The sequence below is a fragment of the Lutra lutra genome, chromosome 1 (genome assembly GCF_902655055.1).
Source record: "Lutra lutra chromosome 1, mLutLut1.2, whole genome shotgun sequence".
Classification (NCBI taxonomy): Eukaryota; Metazoa; Chordata; class Mammalia; order Carnivora; family Mustelidae; genus Lutra; species Lutra lutra.
In genome coordinates this window covers 120,862,227-120,888,000 of record NC_062278.1, presented here as the reverse complement: position 1 = coordinate 120,888,000, position 25,774 = coordinate 120,862,227, and the positions used below count along the sequence as shown (strand labels likewise).

The 25,774-nt window shown below is 46.5% G+C and overlaps 1 protein-coding gene across 1 annotated transcript in view; it reads right to left on the bottom strand.

Moving 5' to 3' along the window:
* SLC12A8 (solute carrier family 12 member 8) overlaps positions 1-25,774 on the bottom strand; it is a 144,419-nt gene that overhangs the window by 97,586 nt on the left and 21,059 nt on the right. Inside the window, 4 exon segments of the mRNA XM_047734824.1 lie at positions 11,778-11,865; positions 11,867-12,010; positions 17,158-17,349; positions 21,897-22,043. Of these exon segments, the coding sequence (XP_047590780.1) occupies positions 11,778-11,865; positions 11,867-12,010; positions 17,158-17,349; positions 21,897-22,043 (571 nt within the window).

The window sequence follows — 25,774 nt, the reverse complement described above, 5'->3', positions numbered from 1 at the left end:
TCCCAGACTTGGAGAAATGGTGTAGACATTTGGAAGATAAACTAGTTATCTGCTTCTTGAGTTTTTTCTGGTTTTGTTTTTGTTTTTTGGCTGGGGTTGGGAGGGGAGTTGAGGAGGAGAAGGTAAATAAATCGAGGAGGAAGAAACGTAGGACTTCAGTTCCGCTTGTCTTTAATTCAAGACGATGCCCACACACCCAGGGAGAGACCGAATGGCAGCTGGTGACATGGGAGCGAAGTCCGAGAAAGCTGGAGAAGCAGACGAGAGCCACCTGAGCAGCAGTCCAGGACGTGGGCCCTTGCCAGACACTCGATGGGCCCGTGCTGTATCTCGGACTTCCAGCCTCCGGAACTGTGAGAAATAAATGCCTGTTGTTTAGATGACCCCCAGGCTTGGGTGTTTTGCTACAGCAGCCTGAATGGACTGAGACAGTGGTCAGTGGCGCAAAGGGGGTCAAGAATAAGAAATGAGCAAAGGTTCTGGCTCTGAAAAGTCAGGGGGACCTCAGGATGGCAATTTCAGCAGACAGCAGAGGCAGGCACGCTGGACCCTTGGTCTTTTTAGAGCTTCTGAACAGTGAGCTGGCTTTCCTACAGCTGGCCCGAGGCAGAACCAGATCCCCCCTGCTTGAGACTCAGCGGAGCAGGACCTGGGCCTGCCCCTGCTGGGTACAACGCAAGAACCTCGTCCTGCAGAGGGCAGAGGCCAGAGCAGAGCGTGCAGGGTGCCGGCCGGAGACCACAAACCCACCCGAAGCCCGAGTCTTTCTAGAGAACCAAAGAGTGAAGCTTGGAGATGCATAATTTCATTTTTAAATGCAGAACATAGAATTAAAATGTGCCACATGTCACTTTATTTTCTAAAATGTATTTTATCTATATTTGCCCGACTTCTATGGCAATAAAATCATTTTGGCATGACACACATCTTACATAAATGAAAATATAATCCAACAAAATGGCATTTTAGGAGCTTTAAGCCAAACAAATGTTTGAGAGGGCCTTGTTTAAATTAAGTTGCTGTGCTATTTAGCTTTTCACAGTAATGTGGCTGTGTCTCCAAGGAGCCCTGTGCGATGATGCTGTTTTGGAAAAGACAGGATGGGAGCTGGGAGAGGAAGAGGGGCCCATGTGGCCTGTGTGTGGGCTGGGGACACGAGAGGTCAGGAAATGGAAGTGAGGAGAAGAGCCACTGTCATGGGCAGTTTGGAGATGAAATGAGAGACACAACATAGTGGCTCGGGTTGGAAGGATATGATATGACTTGGGGGTTTGAGTGGAGGGAAGGATGTGCCAGGGGAAAGATATCAGACTAAATGAGTCTGCACCCTGCCCATGAGACTCCCCCAGCCCCTTCCCCCATCCGCCCCCCCACCCCCACCCTGTTCTCAGCACTGTTGGCAGCCAGGCATGCCCATGGCAGGAGACTGGAGAGTTCTCTGGAGGACATTACCTGCACCAGAGGAAAGACCTCCAGAAACTGGCAGTGGGGAGTCTCGGGGGAAAGAGCCCAGTGTGCCACGTGATTATCCCACAGAGATGCCTCCCACCACAGCCAACCCCTCCACTGCGCACAGAACTTCCATAGGCCCACCAGCGCACCCTCATTAAACATGAACAGACAGCCAAGGACTACGAGGTATTGAAGCAAGAAGGCTTGCAGCAACTAATACAAAGAGCAAAACAAGGTAAGAGAAAGAAGCACAGAAAAAACAAGGTAGAGAGCAGAAGAAAATTTTGCAAGAAAATCAATTCCTGTAATTTATAGCCAGAAAGAATCAAAAGGAGATATTATATTCATGAAACAAGAACAGGCTATGATTTTGAAACTGACAATCAGAGAACAAGAGCGAGCTGTTAGAAACTAAGGCTAGTCAAAACGAAAATCTCCGTACCTTGGAAATAAAGTTGAGGAACATTCCCATAAAGTAGGGATGGGAAAAAGGGATAAGCTAGAGAAGAGAGAAGATTAAAATAATAATAATAATAACAGGAGCTTCGAGCCAGGAGTTCTAACATCCAAGTAATCAGAATTCAAGGGAAAAAAAATAGAAATTAAAAAAGAGAAAACAAAGGGGAAGAAATTGTCAAAGAAATAACTGAAAATTCCGGATTCAAAGGGCCCCAAGTCAATGAATAGCAATTTTCATTATGCAATGTAAGAACCTCAAGGGAAAAGGGAAGCTCCTACAGCACTTGAAGAAGAGAAAGAGGTCACTTAGCCAGAGCAGAAATACAAATAGCACCAAACTCCCAGATTCCGCTGAATGTCAGAAGGCAGAGCAGTGACTTCAAAATTCTAAGGGAAACTATTTTCAGCCTAGATTTTTATATCTCCTACTAATCACCACACAGAAGAGGATTATCTGGGACTTGGACAGCAGGGACAACATCTGGGAGTGGTGAGGGCAAGTACCAGAATGACCACTGTAGGCCTGGCGTGAGCTCGTCCATCTAGAAGGGAGGTCCAAGAGAAAAAGTGACACAAGGGAGAACTGGGGAAAATGCCTGTACATATTTAAAAGCTTTATGGATATTTTTAAATGGTGAATTTTATAAACTAGAAAATAAAGCAAATGGAAAAAAAGAAAAAGCAACAGAGCGCAGTAGATTGAATGGTGGGCCCCCAAAAGGCATGTCCACATACAACCCCTCGAAAACTGTGAGTGTGGAAAAAATGTCTTTGCAGATATAATTAAGTGAAGGATCTCAAGATGGGATCATCCCAGATTATTCAAATTGGACCTATTTCCAATGACAAGCTGTCCTCATGAGGCACTCATGGAGGAGAGGCAAGAGGAGGAAAAGGCCATGTGCCTATAGAGGCAGAGAAGGGAGCAATTTGGCCACAAGCCAGGGAACGTCTGGAGTCCCAGAAGCTGTAGGAGACAAGGAAGGCTTCTCGAGAGCCTTGGGAATGAGCGGGACCCTGCCAACACCTGGCTTTTCCACTGCTGGTCTCCAGAACTGTTGCTCCTGTCGTTTCAAGCCACCCAGGTTGTGGTGATGTGTTAAGGCGGCCCTTAAACTAATTAGCCCTTAAACTAATACGCAGAGTAAACTTAATTTCAGGAAAAGCTGAAAGATATACCAAAAAAAGGTAACCAGAGTTTGCAATGTGGCTCCAAAACAAGTATCTTTATGTATATGTATGGCTTCAATAATACATAAAAACTAATTTTAAAAGAACAAGTGACATATTAGAAAAAATTGCTCAACATATACAATAAACACTACTAAAAGCTAAACAAGTATTTGTTTTATTCTGAATTAATTGTTAAGGTGGAAGTGCTATAGATCATTAAAAAGGAAGACAGCACAAAGGAAAAATAGAGAAAGATTATAAATAATTTGAAGAAAAACAAATATAAGTGGCAAAAAAATGAATAAAATAATTCTCATTAATGATATAAGAAAAATAATTTTTTTAAAGGAGCACAATTTTTGCCCATCACTTGGCAGAAATTTACAAGACGGAACATGCCCAATATTGTACAGGGTACAGGAAACCAATAACTCTTATATACTATCAGTGGGAGTTCAGAATGGAACAACTTTATCAGAAGGCAGTTTGGCAGAACCTTACAAAATTTCAAATGTGCTGGGCCTTTGTCCTATTAATTCTATTTATAAGTCTTGATCCTATAGGAATAAGCTTTAAATTTTGCACAAGGATAGGCATGTCAGCAATACTTTAATAGTAACAAACTGGAAAAAACCTTACATAGCCATCAGTAAGTTAAATGAGGTGTTTTTTTTAAAGATTTTATTTATTTATTTGACAGACAGAGATCACAAGTAGGCAGAGAGGCAGGCAGAGAGAGAGAGGAGGAAGCAGGCTCCCTGCTGAGCAGAGAGCTTGATGCGAGGCTCAATCCCAGGACCCTGGGACCATGACCCAAGCCGAAGGCAGAGGTTTTAACCCACTGAGCCACTCAGGTGCCCCAGTTAAATAAGTTTAAATATAAAGTATTTTAGGTTTGTAATATGGAATATTATGCAGGTGTCAAAAAAGAATGAGGGAATCCTAAATGTACTGACATCACAGGATGCCCATGATAGGTTATTGTGTGGGAGAGGAAGAAGAGCAAAACAATAGAATCTAATCACATTTTTTACAAAGAACGATATTGTGTGTGTTTTATGTATATGCACACATACTTGAATGTGAGTAGAAAATAGACTGGAAAAATATTTACGAATCTCTCTCTGGGAAGTAGGAGCAGGAGAATAGAGTAAGGGAGGGCACTTTTACTTTCTATTTTATATTTCAGCATTTTTTAAATTCTTACAATATAAAACATTTTGTCTCTGAAATAAAGGGGAAATGTAATTTCATGTAAGAGTTGTTTTTTTCTTTCTGATTTTAAAGTTAAGTATTGTGGCTTAAAATGTGTCTTCAAAGTCTCTGAAGGAGGGCCAGACTAAGTGACTCACTTCGAACAAAGAGACCATGACAGAAGCATGGCTACATGACTTCAGAAGCCAGATCATGTGAAGGACAGAGTGCGTGCTCTCTGATTATTTGCTCCCAGGGAGGTTGGCCACTGCAGGACCTGGGGATGCACAAGCAGCTCTCAGGAAAGAACCACATGGAGAGGGATGGAGACTTCCTGCCAACAAACACCCCTGACTCACCAGCCAGCTCCTCCAGCTGCTGTCCAGCCCTCAGAAGGCCATAGCCCCTGCTGACATCTCACTGAGCCTCATGAGACACCCAGCACCATGACCACCAGCCAGGCTGTACCTACGTTCCTGGCCCACAAACAAAGGCAAGAAATAATACATGTTCATGGTTGTTTCGGGCCACCACATTTTGGGGTGATTTGCTCAATAGCAGTAGATAAATAATGCCTGTACCATGCTCTCTAGCGAGGGTAGAAGTGTGAAAATGAAGGAGGAAACGTTGTTTTCTTACTTTCCACATTTTTACTTTATATATTCCAGGCCTGTTTAGATTTTTTTTTTAGTCTTTTATATTTAAATAAAGGGATAGAAATAAAGTGAGGCGTAAATGTATTTTTAAAACATTCTTCCCTGGATTTTAAAAGGAACACTAATGGGAAAGGACAAAGTTGCAGGCCCGACACCACACAACCTCAGCACCCATTAGAAAGCGGTGATAACCAAGATGAACAGAACCCTAGAACAGAACGGGGGGACCAGAAATAGACTCACACAAGTGTAGTCCATGGAGCTTTGACAAAGGAGCAAAGGCAATGAATGCATTCTGTTCAACAAATGATGCAACATCAGGACAACCACATGTAAAAATAAATCTAGACACTGACCTTACATCCTCCAAAAAAAATGGGACTTGAAATGGATCATAGACTTCAGTGTAAAACACAAAACCATAAAATATCTAGAAGATAACATAGGAGAAAATCTACATGACCTTTGGTTTAATACTGAGTTTTTTAGGTACAACACCAAAAGCACGATCTGTGAAAGAACGATATTGATGTTAGATTTTATAGCAATTAAAAGCTTCTGCTCTGCAAAAGATGCTGTTAAAAGAATAAAAAGACAAGCCACGGGCTGGGAGACAATATTTGCAAGACCTGTATGTGATAAAGGGCTTGTGTCCAAAATATACAAAGAATTCTTAAAACTCAGCAATAAGAAGACAACCAGATTAAAAAATGGGCAACAGACCTGAACAGACACCTCACTAGAATGACCTACAGATATCATACAAACATATGAAAAGTTGCTTACTATCATATGTGATTACTGAATTGCAAATTAAAGCAACTGAGATGCTAGTCTTAGGGATACACATCAGAGTGGCTAGCAGCCAAGAAACTGATACCAGCCAACACTGGCGAGGATGCGAAGCAACAGGAACTCTCATTAGTTGCTGGTGGAAATACAACATGGCACAGCTGCTTTGGAAGGCAGTTGGGCTGTTTCTTAGAAAGGTATTTATTCAAATGGGTTAAAAAGTCATATCTTCACAAAACCCGCTCACAAATGTTTACAAAAGTTTTATTCATAATTACCAAAAACTGAAAGTGACCAAAATGTCCTTAAATTAGGTGAATGAATTTTAAAAACCTGAGTTAAATTACACAATAAAATATTGTTCAGTGATAAGAAGAAATAAGCTGGAAACTTCCAAACTCCTTCTGTAAGGCCAGCATTGCCTTGACCCCAAAACCAGATAAAGACCCCACCAAAAAGGGAGAATTACAGACCAATATCCCTGATGAACATGAATGCAAAAATTTTCACCAAAACATTAGCCAATAGGATCTAACAGTATAATAAAAAGCATTATTCATCATGACCAAGTGGGATTTATTCCTGGGCTACAAGGTTCAACACCCACAAATCAATGTGATACAATACATAAAAGAAAGGACAAGAACCATATGATCCTCTCAATAGATGCAGAAAAAGCATTTGACAAAGTACAGCATCCTTTCTTGATTAAAACTCTTCACAGTGTAGGGATAGAGGGGCCATACCTCAATATCATAAAAGCTGTCTATGAAAAACCCACAGCAAATATCATTCTCAATGGGGAAAAACTGAGAGCTTTTACCCTAAGGCAGGAATGTGCCACGGATGTCCACTATCACCACTGCTATTCAACATAGTACTAGAAGTCCTAGCCTTGGCAATCACACAACAAAAAAGAAATAAAAGGCATCAGAATCAGCAAAGAAGAAGTCAAACTCTCACTCTTTGCAGATGACATGATCCTTTATGTCGAAAACCCAAAAGACCTCAACCCAAAATTGCTAGAACTTATACAGGAATTCAGGAAAATGGCAGGATATAAAATCACTGTACAGAAATCAGTTGCATTTCTATACACTGACAATGAAACAGAAAAAAAGAAATTAAGGAGTTGATCTCATTTACAGTTGCCACCCAAACCATAAGATACCTAGGAATAAACCTAACCAAAGAGGCAAAGAATCTGTACTCAGAAAACTATAAAGTACTCATGAAAGAAATAGAGGAACACACAAAGAAATGGAAAATATTCCTTGCCCAATGGATTGAAAGAACAAATATTGTAAGAATGTCTATGCTACCTAGAGCAATCTATACATTCAATGCAATCACTATCAAAATACCATCAACTTTTTTTTTTCACAGAGATGGAACAAATAATCCTAAAATTTGTATGGAGCCAAAAAAGATCCCAAATAGACAAAGGAATGTTGAAAAAGAAAACCAAAGTTGGTGGCATCACAATTCTGGACTTCAAGCTCTATTACAAAGCTATAATCATCAAGACAGTATGGTACTAGCACAGAAACAGACACACAGAGCAATGTAACGAACAGATTGCCCAGAAATGGACCCTCAACTCTATGGTCAACTAATCTTCAACAAAGCTGGAAGGAATGTCCAATGGAAAAAAGACAGTGTCTTCAACAAATGGTGTTGGGAAAGTTGGACAGCCACATGCAGAAGAATGAAACTGAACCATTTCCTTACACCACACACAAAAATAGACTCAAAATGGATGAAAGACCTAAATGTGAGACAGGAATCCATCAAAATCCTAGAGGAGAACACAGGCAGCAACCTCTTCAACCTTGGCTGCAGCAACTTCTTGCTAGATGGGTCTCCAAAGACAAGGGAAACAAAGGCAAAAATGAACTATTAGAACTTCATCAAGATAAAAAGTTTTTGCACATCAAAGGAAACAGTTGACAAAACCAAAAAACAACTGACAGAATGGGAGAAAATATTTGCAAATGACATGTCAGATAAAGGGCTAGTATCCAAAATCTATAAAGAACTTATCAAACTCAACGCCCAAAGAACAAATAATCCAATCAAGAGATGGGCAAAAGACATGAACAGACATTTCTCCAAAGAAGACATCCAAATGGCCAACAGACACATGAAAAAATGCTCAATATCACTCGCCATCAGGGACCTACAAATTAAAAGTACAATGAGATACTACCTCATACTGGTCAGACTGGTTAAAATTAACTAGTCAGGAAATAATAGGTATTGGTGAGGATGCAGAGAAAAGGGAACCCTCCTTCACTGTTGGTGAGAATGCAAGCTGGTACAGCCACTCTGGAAAACAGCATGGAGGTTCCTCAGAAAGTTGAAAATAGAGCTACTCTATGACCCAGCAATTGCACCAGTGGGTATTTACCCTAAAGATACAAATGTAGTGATCTGAAGGGGAAAGTACACCCCAATGTTTATAGCAGCAATGTCCACAAGAGCCAAACTATGGAAAGAGCCCAGATGTCCATCAACAGATGAATGGACAAAGAAGATGAGGTGTATATATACAATGGAATATTATGAAGCCATTAAAAAATGAAATCTTGCCATTTGCAACCATGTGGATGGAACTAGAGGGTATTATGCCAAGTGAAATAAGTCAATCTGAGGTAAACAATTACCATATGATCTCACTGATATGTGGAATTTAAGAAACAAAACAGAGGATCATAGGGGAAGAGAGGAAAAAATAAAACAAAATGAAACCAGAGAGAGAGGCAAACCATAAGAGACTCTTAATCATAGGAAATGGAGGGTTGCTGGAGGGAAGAGCCATGGAGGAATGGGGAAACTGGGTGATGGACATTAAGGAATGTATGTGTTGTAATGAGCTCTGTGTATTGTATAAGAGTGATGAATCACAGACCTGTATCTCTGAAACCAATAATACATAATATGTTAAAGAATTGAATTTAAATAAATAAATAAGAAAATACAATTTAAAAACAAAAACACAAAAAAACATTATGCTAAATAAAAGAAGCCAGATGCAAAAAAAAAAAAAAAAAAATTAAAAAAAGAAGAGCTATCAAGTCACCAAAAGGCACAGAGAAACCTTGAATGCATATTGCTTGGTGAAAGAGGAGAGTCTGAAAAGGCTATGTACTGTGTGATTCCAAATACGACGTTCTAGAAAAGGCAAAACAAGAGAGAGAGCAAGAAGATCAGTGGTTGTCAAGAGTTCGGGGGGAGGGGTATGAGGGGGAGGAGGTGTGAATAACTGGGGCACAGGAATTTCTGGCACATTATTCTGTATGATACTGTGATGGTGGATACACATCTTTATGATTTGCAAGAGCTCACAGAACTGCACAACAAGAAGGGTGAATCCTAACCTAAACCATGGGCTTCGGGCAATATGCTATTAGCATCGGTTCCCCACTTGTAACAAACATGCCACAGGACCGCGAGACATTAATAGGAGCAGGGAAAGACGGGAACCTCTGGACCATCTGCTCAATTTTCTATAAACCTAAGACCGCTCTACAAAATACAGTCTATTCATTTTTTACGCAGCATGAATCAACTGACAGAAAAGTAGAAATAAAATAATACGGGCACCCACAATCTCAGCAGACAGTCCGTCACTGCTGACGCTTAGGCATAGTTCCTTCCAGTCCTTTTTCCAGTCTTTTTTCAAATGTCTGTGTGCCTGTCATTTTCCCAAAGAGCTGCAATCAGGCTGCTAAATCCATTCGGAAGGTTTATGGTCTAGTTTAGTTTGGATTTCTAACTGCAAAGAAAGTAGCGCATAGAAAACATCAGTGATACCAAAAACAGATCCGAGAGGGGCCAGTTGCCATGGAAATGATTGAAAATAAATTTCACTTCACACTACACCCTGCTAATGTACTGACCAGAAAGAAGGAGAACTGCTTGGAGTAACAGGAGAGCAGCCAAGACAGCTTCTGTTCGAGAAGAAGGAAAACACATCAGCCTAGCGAGGTTTCAAAGAGTCCAGGAGTACACCCTGCAATTTAATGAGTTATGCTCTTTCAGCAACCACGCGGGTGGAGGGAGAAAGCATTTGGGAACGGGAGACCCGGGTAGACTCCCTCGTCTCCACTGACAGCTAGTTTGACAGCCAAGCAGCCAGCAGGTCTCCCTCCGGATGCGGGCTTGTCTCTATGGTTGGTGCAAGGCCAGGAAACAAATCACTCCTCCCCTCCAATGGAGATGCTCCAAATGGTTAGCTGCGAGGCCCAGGCACCAAAGGATGGTCTGGACACTGTACTGACTGGCCCTTAGCATGGGAGTGGGTCCTGGGGGCATCCCTCCTGCACAGAGCTTAACCCCACAGACCCTACAACCTGGGCATTCAGGAGATTCTAGGAGAGGGTTCAGGATGCCAGAGTGTCGGGGGCACCCAGGGAGGTCAGGGAGTGACGGGTGTCCAACAGAAGAATTTTAACCTACAAAAAACTAGTAAGGCCAGAGTAGCGTGTACCAACTAATCCCTGAATGTCCAGCAACCACTGTTTGTTTGTTTGTTTGTTTGTTTTTAAGATTTTATTTATTTATTTGACAGAAGAGAGAGATCACAAGTAGGCAGAGAAGCAGGCAGAAGAGGAGAGAGGAGCAGACTCCCCGCTGAGCAGAGATCCGGATGCGGGGCTCAATCCCAGGACCCTGAGGTCATGATCTGAGCCAAAAGCAGAGGCTTAACCCACTGAGCACCCAGGTGCCCCCAACCAGTGTTTTTAATGAAAGACGAGGGTGTTTAGAACACATGTCAGGGACAGCCTTCCTGGGGGAAAGCAGAGCTAGGATCCCAAAAGACAGCTGGGAGTGTGAAGACAGGCACAGCTTCCCACCTCGGAAATAGCACAGCTGTAGAGTCGAATAGATCCTGTTTCATTCTCAGCTCTGCCCTTCATCACCACAAATGGCATAACCCCCAGTTTCCTCATCTGCAAAATGGGAACCTCTGTTCTTCTCTCATGGATGACATGAGGTAAGCCACATGCAGGGCTTGGCACAAGGCATGGTGCAAAGCCAGCACTCCCACCATCACGGATGCTTGTGCTGCGGGTCTTCTTCCCTTTTCTAACACAGAGGATGGCCCCATTTCCCTTTCCCTGTCCAGATTCCAAAGTAGATGCCATAAAAAGCCAGAGCCCTCAACGAGGGAAGTATCATGCAGTTCCCTTTTTTCTCCTGTGTCCTACGAACAGCCCTGTATTCTGGAGAGAACAAAGAACTTCAGACGCCAAACTTGCCCAGATCACAAGGCTACAAAGTTACAGACGCTCTGGATAACAGCATCCCACTCAAAGGGCAAGGATTTAGGCTTATACTTGCTGAGCACCACCGTCCAAGCCCAGGAAAACTCAGGTTAAACAGGGGTCCAGTCGTTACCAACATAAAACACCGTTTCCAAATGGTGCAGAGTGCACCTGTCATTCCTGCTGCCTCAGCTCAGTTAAAGGATTCTTATTTTTATTTTGTAAAACATTTTTATTTTTTCCTTTTAATTTAAATTTAAATTTAATTCTTTTCTTGTTCTTATTTTATTTTGAAAAAAAAAATTTGCTCTAAAACACATCAACCTGTATCTGTCCCCATCTCACACAAATGACAATTATTATTTGTTATATCTGCATCCTTAAAAAAAAAGAAACAAAATATTGATGCACAAAATTAAAATCTGTTTTCTTCTCTACTTCCAGATCTATTTACTACCACACTCCCACTGTTAGGAATTTCATCTTTATCTAGTCCAGTTCTACTTTATTCTTTGTTTTAGCTAAATGTTTGGTCCTAGTTTGTTTTTGTTTTTAAACAGAAAGAAAATAAAAAGAAAGTTGGACAAAGTGTTACGTGAAAACGCTGGTGTGAGGAGGGAGGCCTTTGCAGCCAGAACGCGCCCACTCATCTGCTCTGCGGACAACGCCCTCGCCATAGGCAACGCTTCCGGGCGCGGAGCCTTGCAAACTCACACCCGATAACCCCTGGAAAGCCCCGCAGAGCTCGAAAAGGCCGTCTGACAGACTCCAGAAGGCTCACCTGGGTCCAGATGCGTGAAGGAGCCCACCACGAAGTCCAGCGTGGACACGGCCAGCAGGAGCAGCAGCAGCAGCTGCAGCCGGATTATCCCACTTAACGCCCGCTAGGTTAATGCCCAGCAAGGCCAGAAGCACCGCTACCGAAATTCCTCGCACCGCCCAGATCCTCCTGATGCTCAGCAAATCGGAGATGGACTCAGCAAAGCCGGTGATGTACATGGCACCTGCAACACACTGACAGAGCAGCCGAGTGGGCAGGAGAACAGAGCACGGGGAAGCCACAGGCCAGAGCAGCCAGGCTCGGAAGCCCCACCCATGCTGTCAGGGCTCAGCACCTGGAAACCACCATGGGGGCTCAGTGAGCCCTTCCCGCCTGTGACCCTGGCCTTGGGCCCCATTTCTTCTCATCTAGTCTCTACCATGCCCCTGAGGAGAGTGTGAATGCCAGTGAGTGGTGACTATGGTGAGAAGATCACAGGAGGAAGGAGATGGGACCCTGGGCCAAAGAACACTTGGAACTTATTTGAGCTATTCAAGAGCTAAACAGAGGAGAGCCTGGGTGGCTCAGTCGTTAAGCATCTGCCTTCAGCTCAGGTTGTGATCCTGGGGTCCCAGGATAGAGGGATAGAGCCCCAGGCTCCCTGTTCAGTGGGGAGTCGCTTATCCCTCTGCCCCTTCCCCTTTCATGCACTTTCTCTCTCAAACAAATAAATAAAATCTAAAAAAAAAAAAAAAAAAAGAGCTGAACAGAGAACAGAAGCTCACAGCGGGTCCCATCTCAGGGTCTTAGAAAGGCACTGAAGCAAACCCCAGTTTTTTTTTTTTTTCCATTTCTTTGTAGGTCATTATTATTTTAAAAAAAAAATTACCTAAATCTTAAAATAAGATAAAAAAATGGGCAGCACATCTTTTCAATGTCATCTAGAACAAAGGCTACCCAAGGACTATCTAGGTATATGTGCTTAGTTCTACTCATTGTTTACTATCGATTAAATGTGGTAAATGTCCCAGACTTTGTGAAGTTACTGTCAATTTATAGATTCTTTCCAGCAGAGATGCAAATAACTTCTGTCCGGTGGAACAGATAACCCAGAAGACTCAGTTTTGTTATCCGGTAAGACATTAACCTCTTTTGTTCGGCAATCCGATCCTGAAACTTATTTATGAAATTGTTTAACCAGGAACTAGATAATCAATACATAGCTTCTCAACTGCTCTTTAACATCTGACTGGCTCCTCCATTGATTAATGAGTTAAACAAACTCTTTGGCACATGTATATTTTATATTTGCCTGAAAGCCATGATTTTACCTTTTTAAAAAAATATTTAAAACTCAACTACAAATAAGTCTTTGAAAATAACACCAACCTCATCCTCCATAATTCTCAGCTCCCTTCTCTCCAGTCAGGTTCAGTCCTCCCGCATCCCCCCAGGCCAGCGGGTCACCATCTTCACTGTGCTCTGTCCCCATTGTTCTCTCAAGGAACAAAGTCCACTCTGGCCTCGGTCATGTTCCTCCTTCTTCATGAAGCCTTTCCTCATCCCCCTTTTCTGAATAAATATTATGCTTACTACCAGTACCATGGGATTAATTATCTGGTTCCATAATCTATTCTTATTTCATGCAGAGAAGTCTGTCCCCTACCCCAAGCCACCAAGAATACAAACATTGTAAAAAACAAAAATTTCTATGCTGATTGCACTTCTTCAAAGCCCCGGCATTTGCTAACCATGTTACTACAAGCGTTCAATAAATACTTTGTGATGGGCTGACTGTATGAAAAGCATTCTGGGAAGCAGGCACCATTAATTTCCAGCTCTTTTAGGTAAAAACTGGAAGGGCGATATAGTTCCCATACTGCAGAGAAGCTCACAAAGAGGCCCCATTCTTCAATGAGATCAGCTTGTTCTGCAACTAGACATGTAATCATCTGTGTTCCCCCAGCTTAAAGAAGGCATTTCTGTCTATATACGGGTGCGGGGGAAGCCCAATAAATGTCAGAGAAAGATAGTCATCCCTGAGAAGGAGATGAGAGAGAGACATGGATGTTTTCCTGCCTTCCCCTCATGACTCAAACTTGCCTTTGACTAAATACCAGAGTGAGCTGGAGATAACAATGCTGCTATGCCCTGAGTATGTGGTCAGGTCAACAGGACCCTTGTGCTCAGGTGTATCAGAGTTGAAAAACCAAATGATAACAGTCCAGTGATGATCATCCCCTTCCCCGGTGTCCGACGTCTCGAACACGCAGAGCTCTGGCCTCACACCCGGCAGGCTAGCCACCAACACCTCAGAGAGATGAGGCAGAAGATGTGGGAGAATACAGGGCAATGAAATGATTCTGCAAGCTTTAAAAATAATGATTTTAAGGATTTGTATCTTCTAAATTTTTGAAAAAGTTTTTATTTTTTTAAAATTTTTTTATTTTTTAGATTTTTATTTATTTATTTGACAGAGAGAGAGTTCACAAGCAGGCAGAGAGGCAGGCAGAGGTGGGGGGGAAAGCAGGTTCCACGCTGAGCAGAGAGTCTGACACGGGCTCAATCCCAGGACCCTGAGATCATGACCTGAGCCAAAGGCAGAGGCTTAACCCACTGAGCCACCCAGGTGCCCCAAAAGTTTTTAAGTAATCTCCACACCCCACATGGGGCTCTAACCCACAACCCTGAGATCAAGAGCCACGTGCTCTACTGACTGAGCCAGCCAGGTGGCCCTATATGTTCTAACTTGTTATGCCTGAAACAAGGGCTGTTAGCAAACTTGAACCTGCTGGAAAAATCCTTCTTACTGCCTTTTTTGGGAATAAAGTATTACTGGAATACAGCTGTGCCCAGTTTTTCATACTGTCTAAGGCTGCAACCACAACAGCAGAACGGAACAGCTGTGACAGAGCTGTAGGACTCCTAAAAACTATCGTGTTCACTATATGGCCCCTCATAGAAGGAGTTCGCTGACTCCTGCTCTAGAAAGGAGTGTAACAATAATAAAAAGAAATAAAAAGAATGTATTCATGCCCTGGATTGACGAGGTTAGAGGTCAGTAAGAACCACGAATAGGGACCCTCAGAGACTCCCCAACACCCCGGAAGAAGAAGTGTCTTGAATCAATGACCTAACCTTCTGCCTTCAGAAACTGGAGAAAAAAAAGCAAAGTAAACCCAAAGGAAGCAGGAGGAAGGAATAATAAAAGACACGAGCAGAAATAAATTGGAAACCAGAAAAACAATAGCAAAATCAACAAAACCAAAAATTGCTTCTTTGCAGTCAAGCTTTTAACTATTAAGCCTGACTTAACAAGGGAGCGAAGTCTCAGATGACCGAAATCGGGAATGAAAGACACACTACCAATCTTACAGAAAGTAAAAGGATTATACGGAATCTACGAACAATCAGGCGCCAATAAATTATACAACTGAGATGAAATGGACACATTCCCAGAAAGACACAAACTACCAAAACTGACTTAAGGAGACACAGAAATCGGAATATGCCTATGTGAGTAAAGAGATTGATTTAGTTATCAAAAACTTCCTACCGGGCGCCTGGGTGGCTCAGCCGGTTAAGCAAGCTGACTCTTGATTTCGGCTCAAGTCTTCATCTCAGGGTCATGGGATCGAGCCCTGCTTCATCGGGTTGTCCACTCAGCGGGAAATCTGCTTGAGAGTCTCTCTCCCCCCTCTCGCTCGGCCCCTCCCCTACACTCAGGCACGCGCGCACACGATACTCTCTCTCTCCGATAAATAAATAACTCTTTTTACAAAAAGGAAAAGGAAAAAGAAAACTTCTTACAAAGCAAAGCCTGGGACCAGATGGTTTCACCACTCAATTTTATCAAACATTTAAAGAAGGATTAACACCAATGCTTTAGAAACTCTTCCCAAAAAATAGAAGAGGAGGGAACACCTTGCAACTCATTCTATTGTGCCAGCTTTATCAGGAGAGCAAAACGTGGCAGAGATATCACAAGAAAACTGTAGACCAATATCCCTCACTGATACATGTGGAAACTTCCTCAACAAAAGCCTAGCAAACGGAATGCTATAGCATATAAAAAGGATTCCGCGCAGCGAGCCCAGCCCGGTCAGAGACAGGCAAAGGAGAGGAGTGCTGGGGACTCTGAGCAGAGGGGCCCAGTGTTTCTGACCTGTGTGCAGAAAACACTTTCTCTGCTTCCTTCAAAGCAGCACGCACGCCCGAGACTCAACATTGTAGCTTCTTCCCCTCCCCTCATCCCTTCCGGCTGGCCCCTGGTCTGGGAAGCTGCTGCCACCGGCTAGCTGGTCTCCCCAGAGAGTGGGGCTGCTACCTGCTCGCCTATGAGACCGCACAGACATAAAAGTCTGACAGACAAATAACCAAGGTAATAAAGTAAACGGAGCATTTCTCACTTCCCTCCCAAACTAAAATGCGTAAAGCTCTTCCTCTGCTAAAGGCAAGTGGTTTTTAAGAGCGCGGTGACAATCTCTCTGCCTTCCATGCGCGTCTCTCTCTATCTCTCTCTCCTCTCTCTCTCTCTCTCTCTCTCTCTCTCTCACACACACACACACACACACACACACACACACACGCCTTTGTGCTGTTGAAGATGTACTTAGGCTAAAATACCTGTTCCTGTTGCTGAAAAAGAAAAGAAAGAAAACCTGCGTTTTCTTTGAGGAGACTACTGTACTCTTACTTAAACAAATTCCTTCCTTCAAACTGCTTTTTCAACCACCCACCACCCTTTGCACGATCATAATAGCCTTTTCTAAGCCAAGAAGTGCTCACAAAGAGCCGCTTCTTAACACGGGAGCTGTGTGTCCTCAGCGTCAGGCCCCGGCCCTGTGTCTCTGCTACAATAAGCCTCTGCACGCCTCCCTGCCCACTGGTGTTGTGAGAGCCCGCGTCCCCCGGCCACGGCCACCATCCCCGTTAGGACCGCCCTTCTCAGACAGGGCAGCAGGGGCTCTCAGCCTCCCCCTCAAGGCCAGCAAGTGGTCAATGAGCCCCGAGCTCCCGCTCATCGGAGAAGGGCCTGCTTCCCAGAAAGTCCAGGAAGGTGACGTGTCCCCACTTCAGCACCAAAGTGCCCCAGGGATGGGCCACCCAGCCGCCACCTAGGCTCTGGCCGCTGTCCTGCACTCCCTCCCTAGAACGCGCTACAAGAATAACCCCAGCCCAGGCCCTGGCTTCCAGGGCAAATCAGGACTCCAGGAGGCATGAGAGATGGAGAGAAAGGAGCGCTGGACTCTGGATCAGGACCCTGGATGGAGGGCTGGGCTCTCCAAGTCCCTCTCAGAGCCCCCGGCTGCCCATCTATAAAATGGGGACATGCAGGAACAGATCCCACATGCCGAGGGCCTCCGGGCACGGCTCCCCACCCCCAGCCGCCCAGGCTCACCTGTCCGAACACATAGAGCAGCCCGATTGTGCCTCCGGTCTGCCCGCCGAGGACCGAGGAGATCATGGAGTAGACACCCCCACTGCCGACCCCACAATGCTCCCCGACACCGATGCCGGACAGCACAGTGACAAGGGCCACCAGGATGACGAAGGACACCAGGAACATGCCCATGAGCACTCCCGTGTTTCCCTGCAACACAACAGCAAGGGGCAAGGGCAGGGGTTAGGACGGGGGCCTTCCCAGGAACACTGACCACCTCCCCCCACGCCCCCCAGGGCTGTCACAGGGGTGGGGAGGAAGGGCTGAGCAGAGGTGAGGCACCAGGAAAAGGACAGAGGCAATGCACAAGAGGAAGGCCTGGAAAGAATTCCAAATGAAGGGCAAGGTCCTTGCTTCAAGCTCTTCAGGGACTTGCCGCCACCAGCAGGGTGCTCCTGTGGCCCCTCCTAATCCGCCCCTCTCCACCCCCCAAGTCCTCATCCCCATGCCCTGGCAGAAAGGCCCATGCTCGGGCACCTGGGTGGCTCAGTGGGTTAAAGCCTCTGCCTTCGGCTCAGGTCATGATCCCAGAGTCCTGGGATTGAGCCCCGCATCGGGCTCTCTGCTCAGCAGGGAGCTTGCTTCCTCCTTTCTCTCTCTCTGCCTGCCTCTCTGCCTACTTGTGATCTCTGTCTGTCAAATAAATAAATAAAATCTTTAAAAAAAAAAAAAAAAAGAAAGAAAGGCCCAGGCTCTTCCCCCCACCCCCCTGCGCAGCATGTCTTTCCTGCTCACTCCACCTTCTGGACAGCCTCACTTAAGACTCAGTGGTTAGGGGCTTCCTCCTGTGGGACGCTGTCCCTGGAACCTTCCTCTGGCTCCTACAGTACTCTTTAAGTACCCAGGTACTTAGAAGTACCACAGTACTTATCTGTGGGTCTTATAGTACTTAAAGTACTTAAAGATGGGTCTGTTTCCAAGTCCATCTTGACCTCTGGGCTGGGAGTACCAAGAGAGCGGGATGTGCTTTATTCAATTAGACTTTATTCATACATTTTCTTACTTTGCTGATTTTATATATATTCTTTAAAGATTTTATTTACTTATTTGACAGAGAGAGAGAGCACAAGTAGGTAGAGCAGCAGGCAGAGGGAGAGGGAGAAGCAGGCTCCCCGCTGAGCAGAGAGCCTGACCTGGTACTCGATGCCAGGACCCTGGGATCATGACCTGAGCCGAAGGTAGACATCTAACCAACTGAGCCACCCAGGTGCCCTGATTTCATATTTTTAATGAAATTATAGAACTACTATTTTCTTCCTTTGTTCATGCATTCAAACTGTTTGCATGTGATAATAAGATATCCTGGGGGTGGGGGGGAGCACCTGAATGGCTCAGTGGGTTAAAGCCTCTGCCTTCGGCTCAGGTCATGATCCCAGGGTCCTGGGATGAAGCCCCACATCAGGCTCTCTGCTCAGCAGGGAAGCCTGCTTCCTCCTCTCTCTCTGCCTGCCTCTCTGCCTACCTGTGATCTCTGTCTGTCAAATAAAGAATAAAAAAAAGATATCCTGTGGGGGCGCTCAGGTGGCTCAGTGGGTTAATCGTCTGTCTTCAGCTCAGGTCATGATCTCAGGGTCCTAGGAACAAGCCCCGCATCACATCAGGCTTCCTGCTCTGTGGGGAGCCTGTTTCTCCCTCTCCCTCTGCCCCTCCCCCCAGCTTGTGTTCTCTCTCTCACTCTCAAATAAATAAATAAAATCTAAAAAAAAAAAAAAGATATCCATTGGTCTTTGACTTTTCATATCAAAACTGCCACTTTAACATCTTCCAAGTCCTAAGCGTGCTGCCAAATTAGTCTTCAGAGCTCGTAGAGTCTACTTGACAATCATCTGGCATGACTTCTCCTGACTTGAGTTTTATGCCACCTCCTCATAGTTCTATCTTATTTTTGCCATTTCACGTTTGCCTTTTTTTCCATGATCAAATATGGCTTTTCAGGTAAAACGAACCTGAGAGCTCACATCATATCAGGGCAAAAGGGTGTATTGGTGTAGTAGGCAGCCTCCAAGGCAGCCCTCAGGATCCCCAGCCCCTGGCGCACGTGCCCTGTGTCATCTCCGCCCCTTGAGCTGGGGTTGAACCTGGTGACTCACTTTTAATGAACGGAACACTGCAGAAGTAAAGGGATATCACTTCTGAGATGAGGATATAAAAAGACCGTGGCTCTCATCTTGGGTGCACGCGTTTTCTCTCGCTCTCCCTCTTTCTCGCTCTCTCTCTTTCTCTGAGATAGCTCATCCTGGGGAAGTCAGCGGCATGTGGAGAGGCAGCCCTAGGAAGAGGCCTCCGGTGACAAGGCCGGCCAACCACCACACCGGTGATCTTCGGCTGGTAGAGCCTTCGGGTGGGATGGCAGCCCCGGCTGACAGGCTGAGGGCATCCCCAGCAGAGATCCCAAGCCAGAGGCACCCGGCTATGCTGCAGCTGAGTCCCTGGACCCCAGCAACTCTGAGATAATATAGGTTTGTGCCTTAGGCTGCTAGGTACTGGAGTCCTGCGTTCTGCTGCAATGGAAAATGTAACAAGACAACTTGTACCTTCACTTTGGGGATGGAATAGATGCTTCTGCCTAGCCATTTCTCCAAAAAAAGAGCCCAGTGAGAGTTAAGAAGAGGCCCTTAAAGACTTAAGAGTCAAAATAGAGAGAGCACTTAGGGGTGCCTGGAGGACTCAGTCGGTAGAGTGTGCAACTCTTGATCTAGGGGCTGTGAGTTTGAGCTTCACGTGGGGTGCAGAGCCTACTTAAAAAAAAGAGAGAGAGAGAGAGCTTACCTTTTTCTCCTCCTACCATTCCATAACTACCCCATGCATGAAGCCGAGCCTGGGGGCCCAGCGGTCACCGGCCGGGCCTTCCTCTGCCGCAGCAGTCAGACTGCTGGGCCTCCCTCGGACACAGGATGGAGAGGTGCTGGGCAATGAGGTGGCCTTTAGGAAGGTGCAAAAACAGAGGTGGATTCCAGATGCCTAAATCTGGAGGCAGGACAAGGAGTCTGAGCTGGAGGGATTGGGTTTTTGTAAGCAGGAGTTTCTCCAAGTTTGGGAGGAATGTAAGAGGCATGGATTCTTAGCATCCACACTAGGGAGGCTGCTGACCCTACTCTAAGCTCTCCATGTGTTAATAAAAAAAAAAATTCAGACCCCTCGAGGCCATGACTAAGGCTGAACCCTGAGCTAAGGACCTGTGTATGGAGTGGAGCAAGAACTCAGGAAGGTCTGGCCTCGCCAGGCCTCCTGAGGGGCTAAGAGCCCCACACACCCCACCACAGTGCACCTTTACTCCCCCAGAATTTGCCCACGTGATGATTAATTTTGTGTCAACTTGGATTGGCTATGGTGACCACTGGTTTAGTCAAATAGCAGTCTAGATGTTACTGTGTTTGTTTTAAGCTGTGATTAACATTTATAGTCAGTAGGCTTTAGACAAAAGAGGAGACCCTCCCAACAGCTGGTAGGCCTCCTCCGGACTGTTGAAGGTCTTAATAGCAAAGACTGAAGTTTCCCAGAGAAGAAAGAATTCTGTTGCCAGACTACGACATAGAAATTCTGTGTTCCCAGCCTTCAGCCTCAAGCTTGCAACCTCAATGCTTATCTGAGTCTCACTTAGACTCGCCAGACCCCACAGTCATATACATAGGATGTCCTAGATGTCTCATAGATAGATATCTCCTATTGGTATTGGCTCTGTTTCTCTGAAGAATGCTGACTGGTACAGTCCACACCTTGAATGGCCTGCTCTGTCTTTCAACCCGGCAGTCCCGCTCACCTCTCAGAGCCTGGCGGAACCATGCCTCCCCCAGGACTCCACTTTCCTGGATCCCATAGCAACCGGACACTTGGGGCCTGTTCCACTCCTGAGGGAGTTCACACTACCTTGAGACCTCACTTGGGTTCCTGATGTGAAATGGACCCAGCAGGGAGGGCTGCTGGCTCACCCTGGGGGAGGAACGGGGCCTTCTATTCTGCAATCCCATTGGCACACAGTAGTCCTGGAACACAGTAGGGGCTCGTCCACGATTCCTGACAGGCTACCCTTTTATTTCAAGCAGCCTGTTTAGTTTATGGAAGTCCCAGGGAGAAGGCCCTGTGTGCGGGGCTCAGACCCCCACTCAGGACACACATCTGCTTGGAAGGTCCCAAGATGGTTCACGGAAGGCACAAAGCAGGGCCCTTTGCTCTCTGTATGGAAGAAGCAAATTGCCCCCACCATCTCAGGCACCTCTGACCCAGCATGGTCGTGTGCAGCCTTACCCACGAGGTTGGCAGGTCGCTGGGGGAGGCGACCGTGTGGGCGAAGAAGCTGGTGTCACCAGGAGAGCACGCGTGAAGTGGGAAAGTGCCAAGAAAGCTGGAGAGGGTCACCAGCTGGAGGCAAAGTTGCCACCAGTCTGCTTTCTCTGATCCACCCACAGTCCCACCCATGATGTGCCCTGACTTCTGTGCTCCTATTCCTCATATCTGTGAGGTCGTATAACTTAAATCCGTGGGGAGGCTTCCCTCGGAACCTTCATCTGAGGCCTCGGTTCTCAGGATTCTCACTGAAACAGCAGTGCTAGCTAGGTGGTGTGCCTGCTTCTTATCTCGAGCTCTGGGCCACCCGTGCTTCGGGGTCTGTCGCCTGAGCTGCGGAGTGCCCGAGAGCGCAGAGCCTGCCGGATCACGGGCCCCCAAGAAACTGCAGGGTCACCAGCTCGTCCACTCACCACCAGCCAGCCAGTCCTCAGGAAGAGGACGACCCCAAAAATGTTGATCATGCAGGACGTGAACACACCATCCCAGGTCCCGAACAGCACTGGCTCCCACACGAACAGCTGGCTCTTCCACCAGGGCTGGTGCTGGGCCAGCTCCCCCTGGAAACAGAGCACACGGAACTCAGCTAGTCGCGCTGCAGAGGGCCAGGGAGGGAAGGGGAGGGGAGTGGAAAGGGAGGGGGCTAGCAGACCTCAGCTTGCCGGTCCGCCCACCTGACCGTGTAGGGCAGGCATGTGAATGCACACATGGGGTCTTGGAGGCTGTTTTCTGCCGAAGGGTCACTGTTCTCTCCTGACAGTGACTCCTGTATCCACATGGGCAGAGGCAAGCTGGCCGGTGTGTTGGTTCCCTTTCCTTCTCGCTGCTTAGTAGACTACACCTCCCAGCCTCTTTGCAGATGGCTATGGCCAGGTGACTGAGTTCTGGCTTCTGGAAGGTAGGTGGGGGCAATTCTAGTGAGCATGGGATCCTGGACCCCAGCTCAGGCAGTGGTCATGAGCACAGGGTAAGGCCTCTTTCCTCCTTTCCTTTTCACTCTTTCTTTCCTTTCTTTCTTCCTCTTGCTTTCTTTCTCTCTCCCTCTCTTTCTTCTCTCTCTTTCTCTGTTTCTTTCATTTTTAATTCAATTAGCCAACATAGAGTACATCATATATATAACATTCAATGATTCATTAGTTGCGTGTAACATGTTCCCTGTCAGTCCTCCCGTCCCAGTGCAGGAGCAGCTTCCAGAATTCACTAACCTTCAGGTAGACTGACTTTATACTTTCTGTCCTCCCTCCCAAACACCCCTGTGATGAATTTTGCGATTGAGTTCCTGCTGTTTAAAACACCTGGAGCAGTGGCTGCTTTCCTGACCAGACCCTGCTGTCCCAGCGACCTCCATGCCCCCTCCGCCCCACCCCCCAGGGCCCTAAGGTGTCCTTTGGCAGTTGTTTAGAATCAGAGGTTTTTTAAGTGGTTAAACTCATGCCTTCCTTACATTTCCAGTTCAAAAATAACAAAGGAGATTAAACAAATGCTCAAATGGAAGCTCTTTGCTGAAGAAACTAAACCTTGCAGAAATACTCAAGTGGCTTAAAGACCACCGGTAGCAGCCGGTGTTGTGAACCCTCTTGCGCAGGCCTGGTAGTGTACATGCACACATCGGTCACCCTCCAGTACCTCAGGCCACAGCAGTGACAGAGGACTCTCACCTCGCAGGGGTGGGGGGAGGGGGCAGCTAGGAAGCAGTGTGCATAGGGAGTCTAACCGAGCCTGTGGGTGATCTACAGACACAGTGAGAAGGCAGAGAGATCAAGAGAATGGGAAAGAACATCTACAGTCAGAGTCGCAGGACCCTGACTCCCGAATGGCGGAGAGCAATGGACGCGCCCAGGACCTAGCACCAAAGCCTGAGGCCCACTGACCGAGGTCCGAACAAAAGGAGAGAAGCCCATCCCCTCCTCTCTCTTTGTATCATGCACTCACAGATCAAGAAAGGGCCTCAAAAAATCATTAGGATTGTCAGTGAAGACTTCAGACCCCTTGGCATCTCCTGCCAGTCCCCGACGCCAGCCGTAGCGCCTTTCTTCTGTGTGTGTTCCCGTCCCTCTGTGTTTCACAAGCCACAAATACGGGATCTCCTGACGATCAGTAAATGTGAGAACGGTGACTGGGGCTCACAGCAAGACGGTGCCGATCTATGCTTGTCCTTGAACGAATGGTACCACAAGACCTGTTTGGTGAATCCTAATGTCCAGATTCAGGACATGGCCCAGCTTCCCGTCTCTCCTTGCATTGTTTCCCACCACGGCTTTCTTTATTAGAAACAGCAGTGACAATGGCGGCTCTTGACAACAAGGAGGAACAATTTAGAGAACACTTTCACCTTCCACAGCCATCTTCTCCTTTGGTCCTCACAACACCCCTGGGAGGCAGGCAGGGAGAGGGCCCCCTGTGCGGAGCGGAGGAAGGAGGCCGGGAGGAGAGGCAGGACTGCTGGGAGCCCATGGCTGGGTTTGAATCCCCCATGCCTGACTAGAAAATCTGTGCTTGGCCCTGACCTCCGGTGATTTGCCCTTTGCTTTCCTATAAGTCAATTGTTTAGGTTCCCATTTCTAACACCCTGAACTTTGCTTCACGATGCTGGTGTCGGCCCTCCCACGGGTTTCCCACCATGCGGTTAGAAATCGCATTCCTCTTCCATCCCTGCTTCTCCTGTCCCCCTTAAAGACTGCTTCGTGTCCATGTCTGCTTACCCAACTGCATACGAGAAGCTTTCACTCCCAGGATCCCACTGGACTAACTCCTCAGCCTTAAAGGGGGTTCCCAAAGGAGGCAGAAACTTTAGGAGGCTCAGCACCCTGAGAATGAAAGTATCAATGGTCTAAAATGAGTTTGGTGGCGGGGCCATGACAGTTTATCTCAGGAAGCTTAGGAGAATGTGCCTACCTTTTTTTTTTTTTTTTTTTTTTAACCAAGTGACAAGAGAATGTAACTCAGTCTTCCCCAGAGCCCATGTGCTCATCAGAGACCGGTTGGAAGAGCCTGCGTTTGACCCCAATGTTGCAACCCTGATGTTCTTCAAGAGAGACCAGCAAAAGCGCAGGTTGAGAGAGAAAGAAGGGAGAAGAGAGAAAAGCACAGAGAAAAGGAAAACAGATGAGACAGGGAACCCTAGAAGAAACTGTGAAGTAGGTAACACAGAGACACCATGGGGCTCTTTCACAGGCCCCCCACACTGGTGTCCTATACCCCGGAAATCAACATGACCACAGCTCAAGTGCCCGCCCTTCACGCCTCTCCTTTCCCCACATCCTGCCACGGCTCCATTGAAGTGTGTCCCCACCCCTGCCCCCAGCCTGGGCTCCAGCCCCATGGCAGAGACTATTGTCCAGACAACTCAAACCAGCCACCTTGCAGAGTGACTGCTTGGCCCACGGCTGGTACAATCCTGAAACCAGTCCTAATGTGAGGCTGTCCCCCCCGACACCCAGCTCTTCTCTAGCAGTGGCTGGTGTCCTCTAGTCCGACTCAGTCTGGATATGATCTGTCTGGAAACTATCAGATTCCCCAACACTGCTCAACCCCACCCCCCCCAGTTCAGATGCCAGTCACCAGGCCAGGCTGTTCAGCTGTGCTTCTGAGCAACTGGCTATAGATCGGAGGTTCCCGTGATACCCTCCCTGGCTTCCATTAATTGGTAGAATGGCTCTCAGAATTCAGAGAAACACTTGATTTCCTAGATTACCGCTGTGTTTCAAAAGGGTATAACTCAGGAACAGTGAGGGGAAGAGATGCCAAGGGCGGAAAGCGTGTCACTTCCATGCTCTCTCCAGGCCCACCACCTTCTCCAAATCTCCATGTGTCCACCAGCCTGGAAGCTTTTCGAACCTCGTTCTTTTGGGGTTTTATGGAGGCTTCATTACGTTGGCATGATTGATGAAATCATTAGCCATTGGCAACTGACTCCATCTCTAGTCCCCACGTCTCCCCTGAAAGTTCCAGCCCTCTAATCATGGTTGGTTCCCTGGCAAGGGAACCAAGACCCCACCCTTATGTGCTTTCCAAAAGCCAACTTATTGACATGAACCCAGCTGTGGGTGAGAGGAGATGGTTATGAATGACCAGATACCCTTGTCACTCTTATCTCTTAGGAAATTCCAAGGGTTTTGGGAGCTCTATGCCAGGAAGGGGTATTAAAGCCAAATATATATTTCTTCCTATAAATCACAATATCACAGCTGGCTACTCCACAACCCTGCTCTCTGTCTGCCCTGCCCATGTTTCCCAATCCCCCTTTGCTCCTGCTCAGACAGGCTAAGGGCAGAGCCATGGGTCTGCAGCC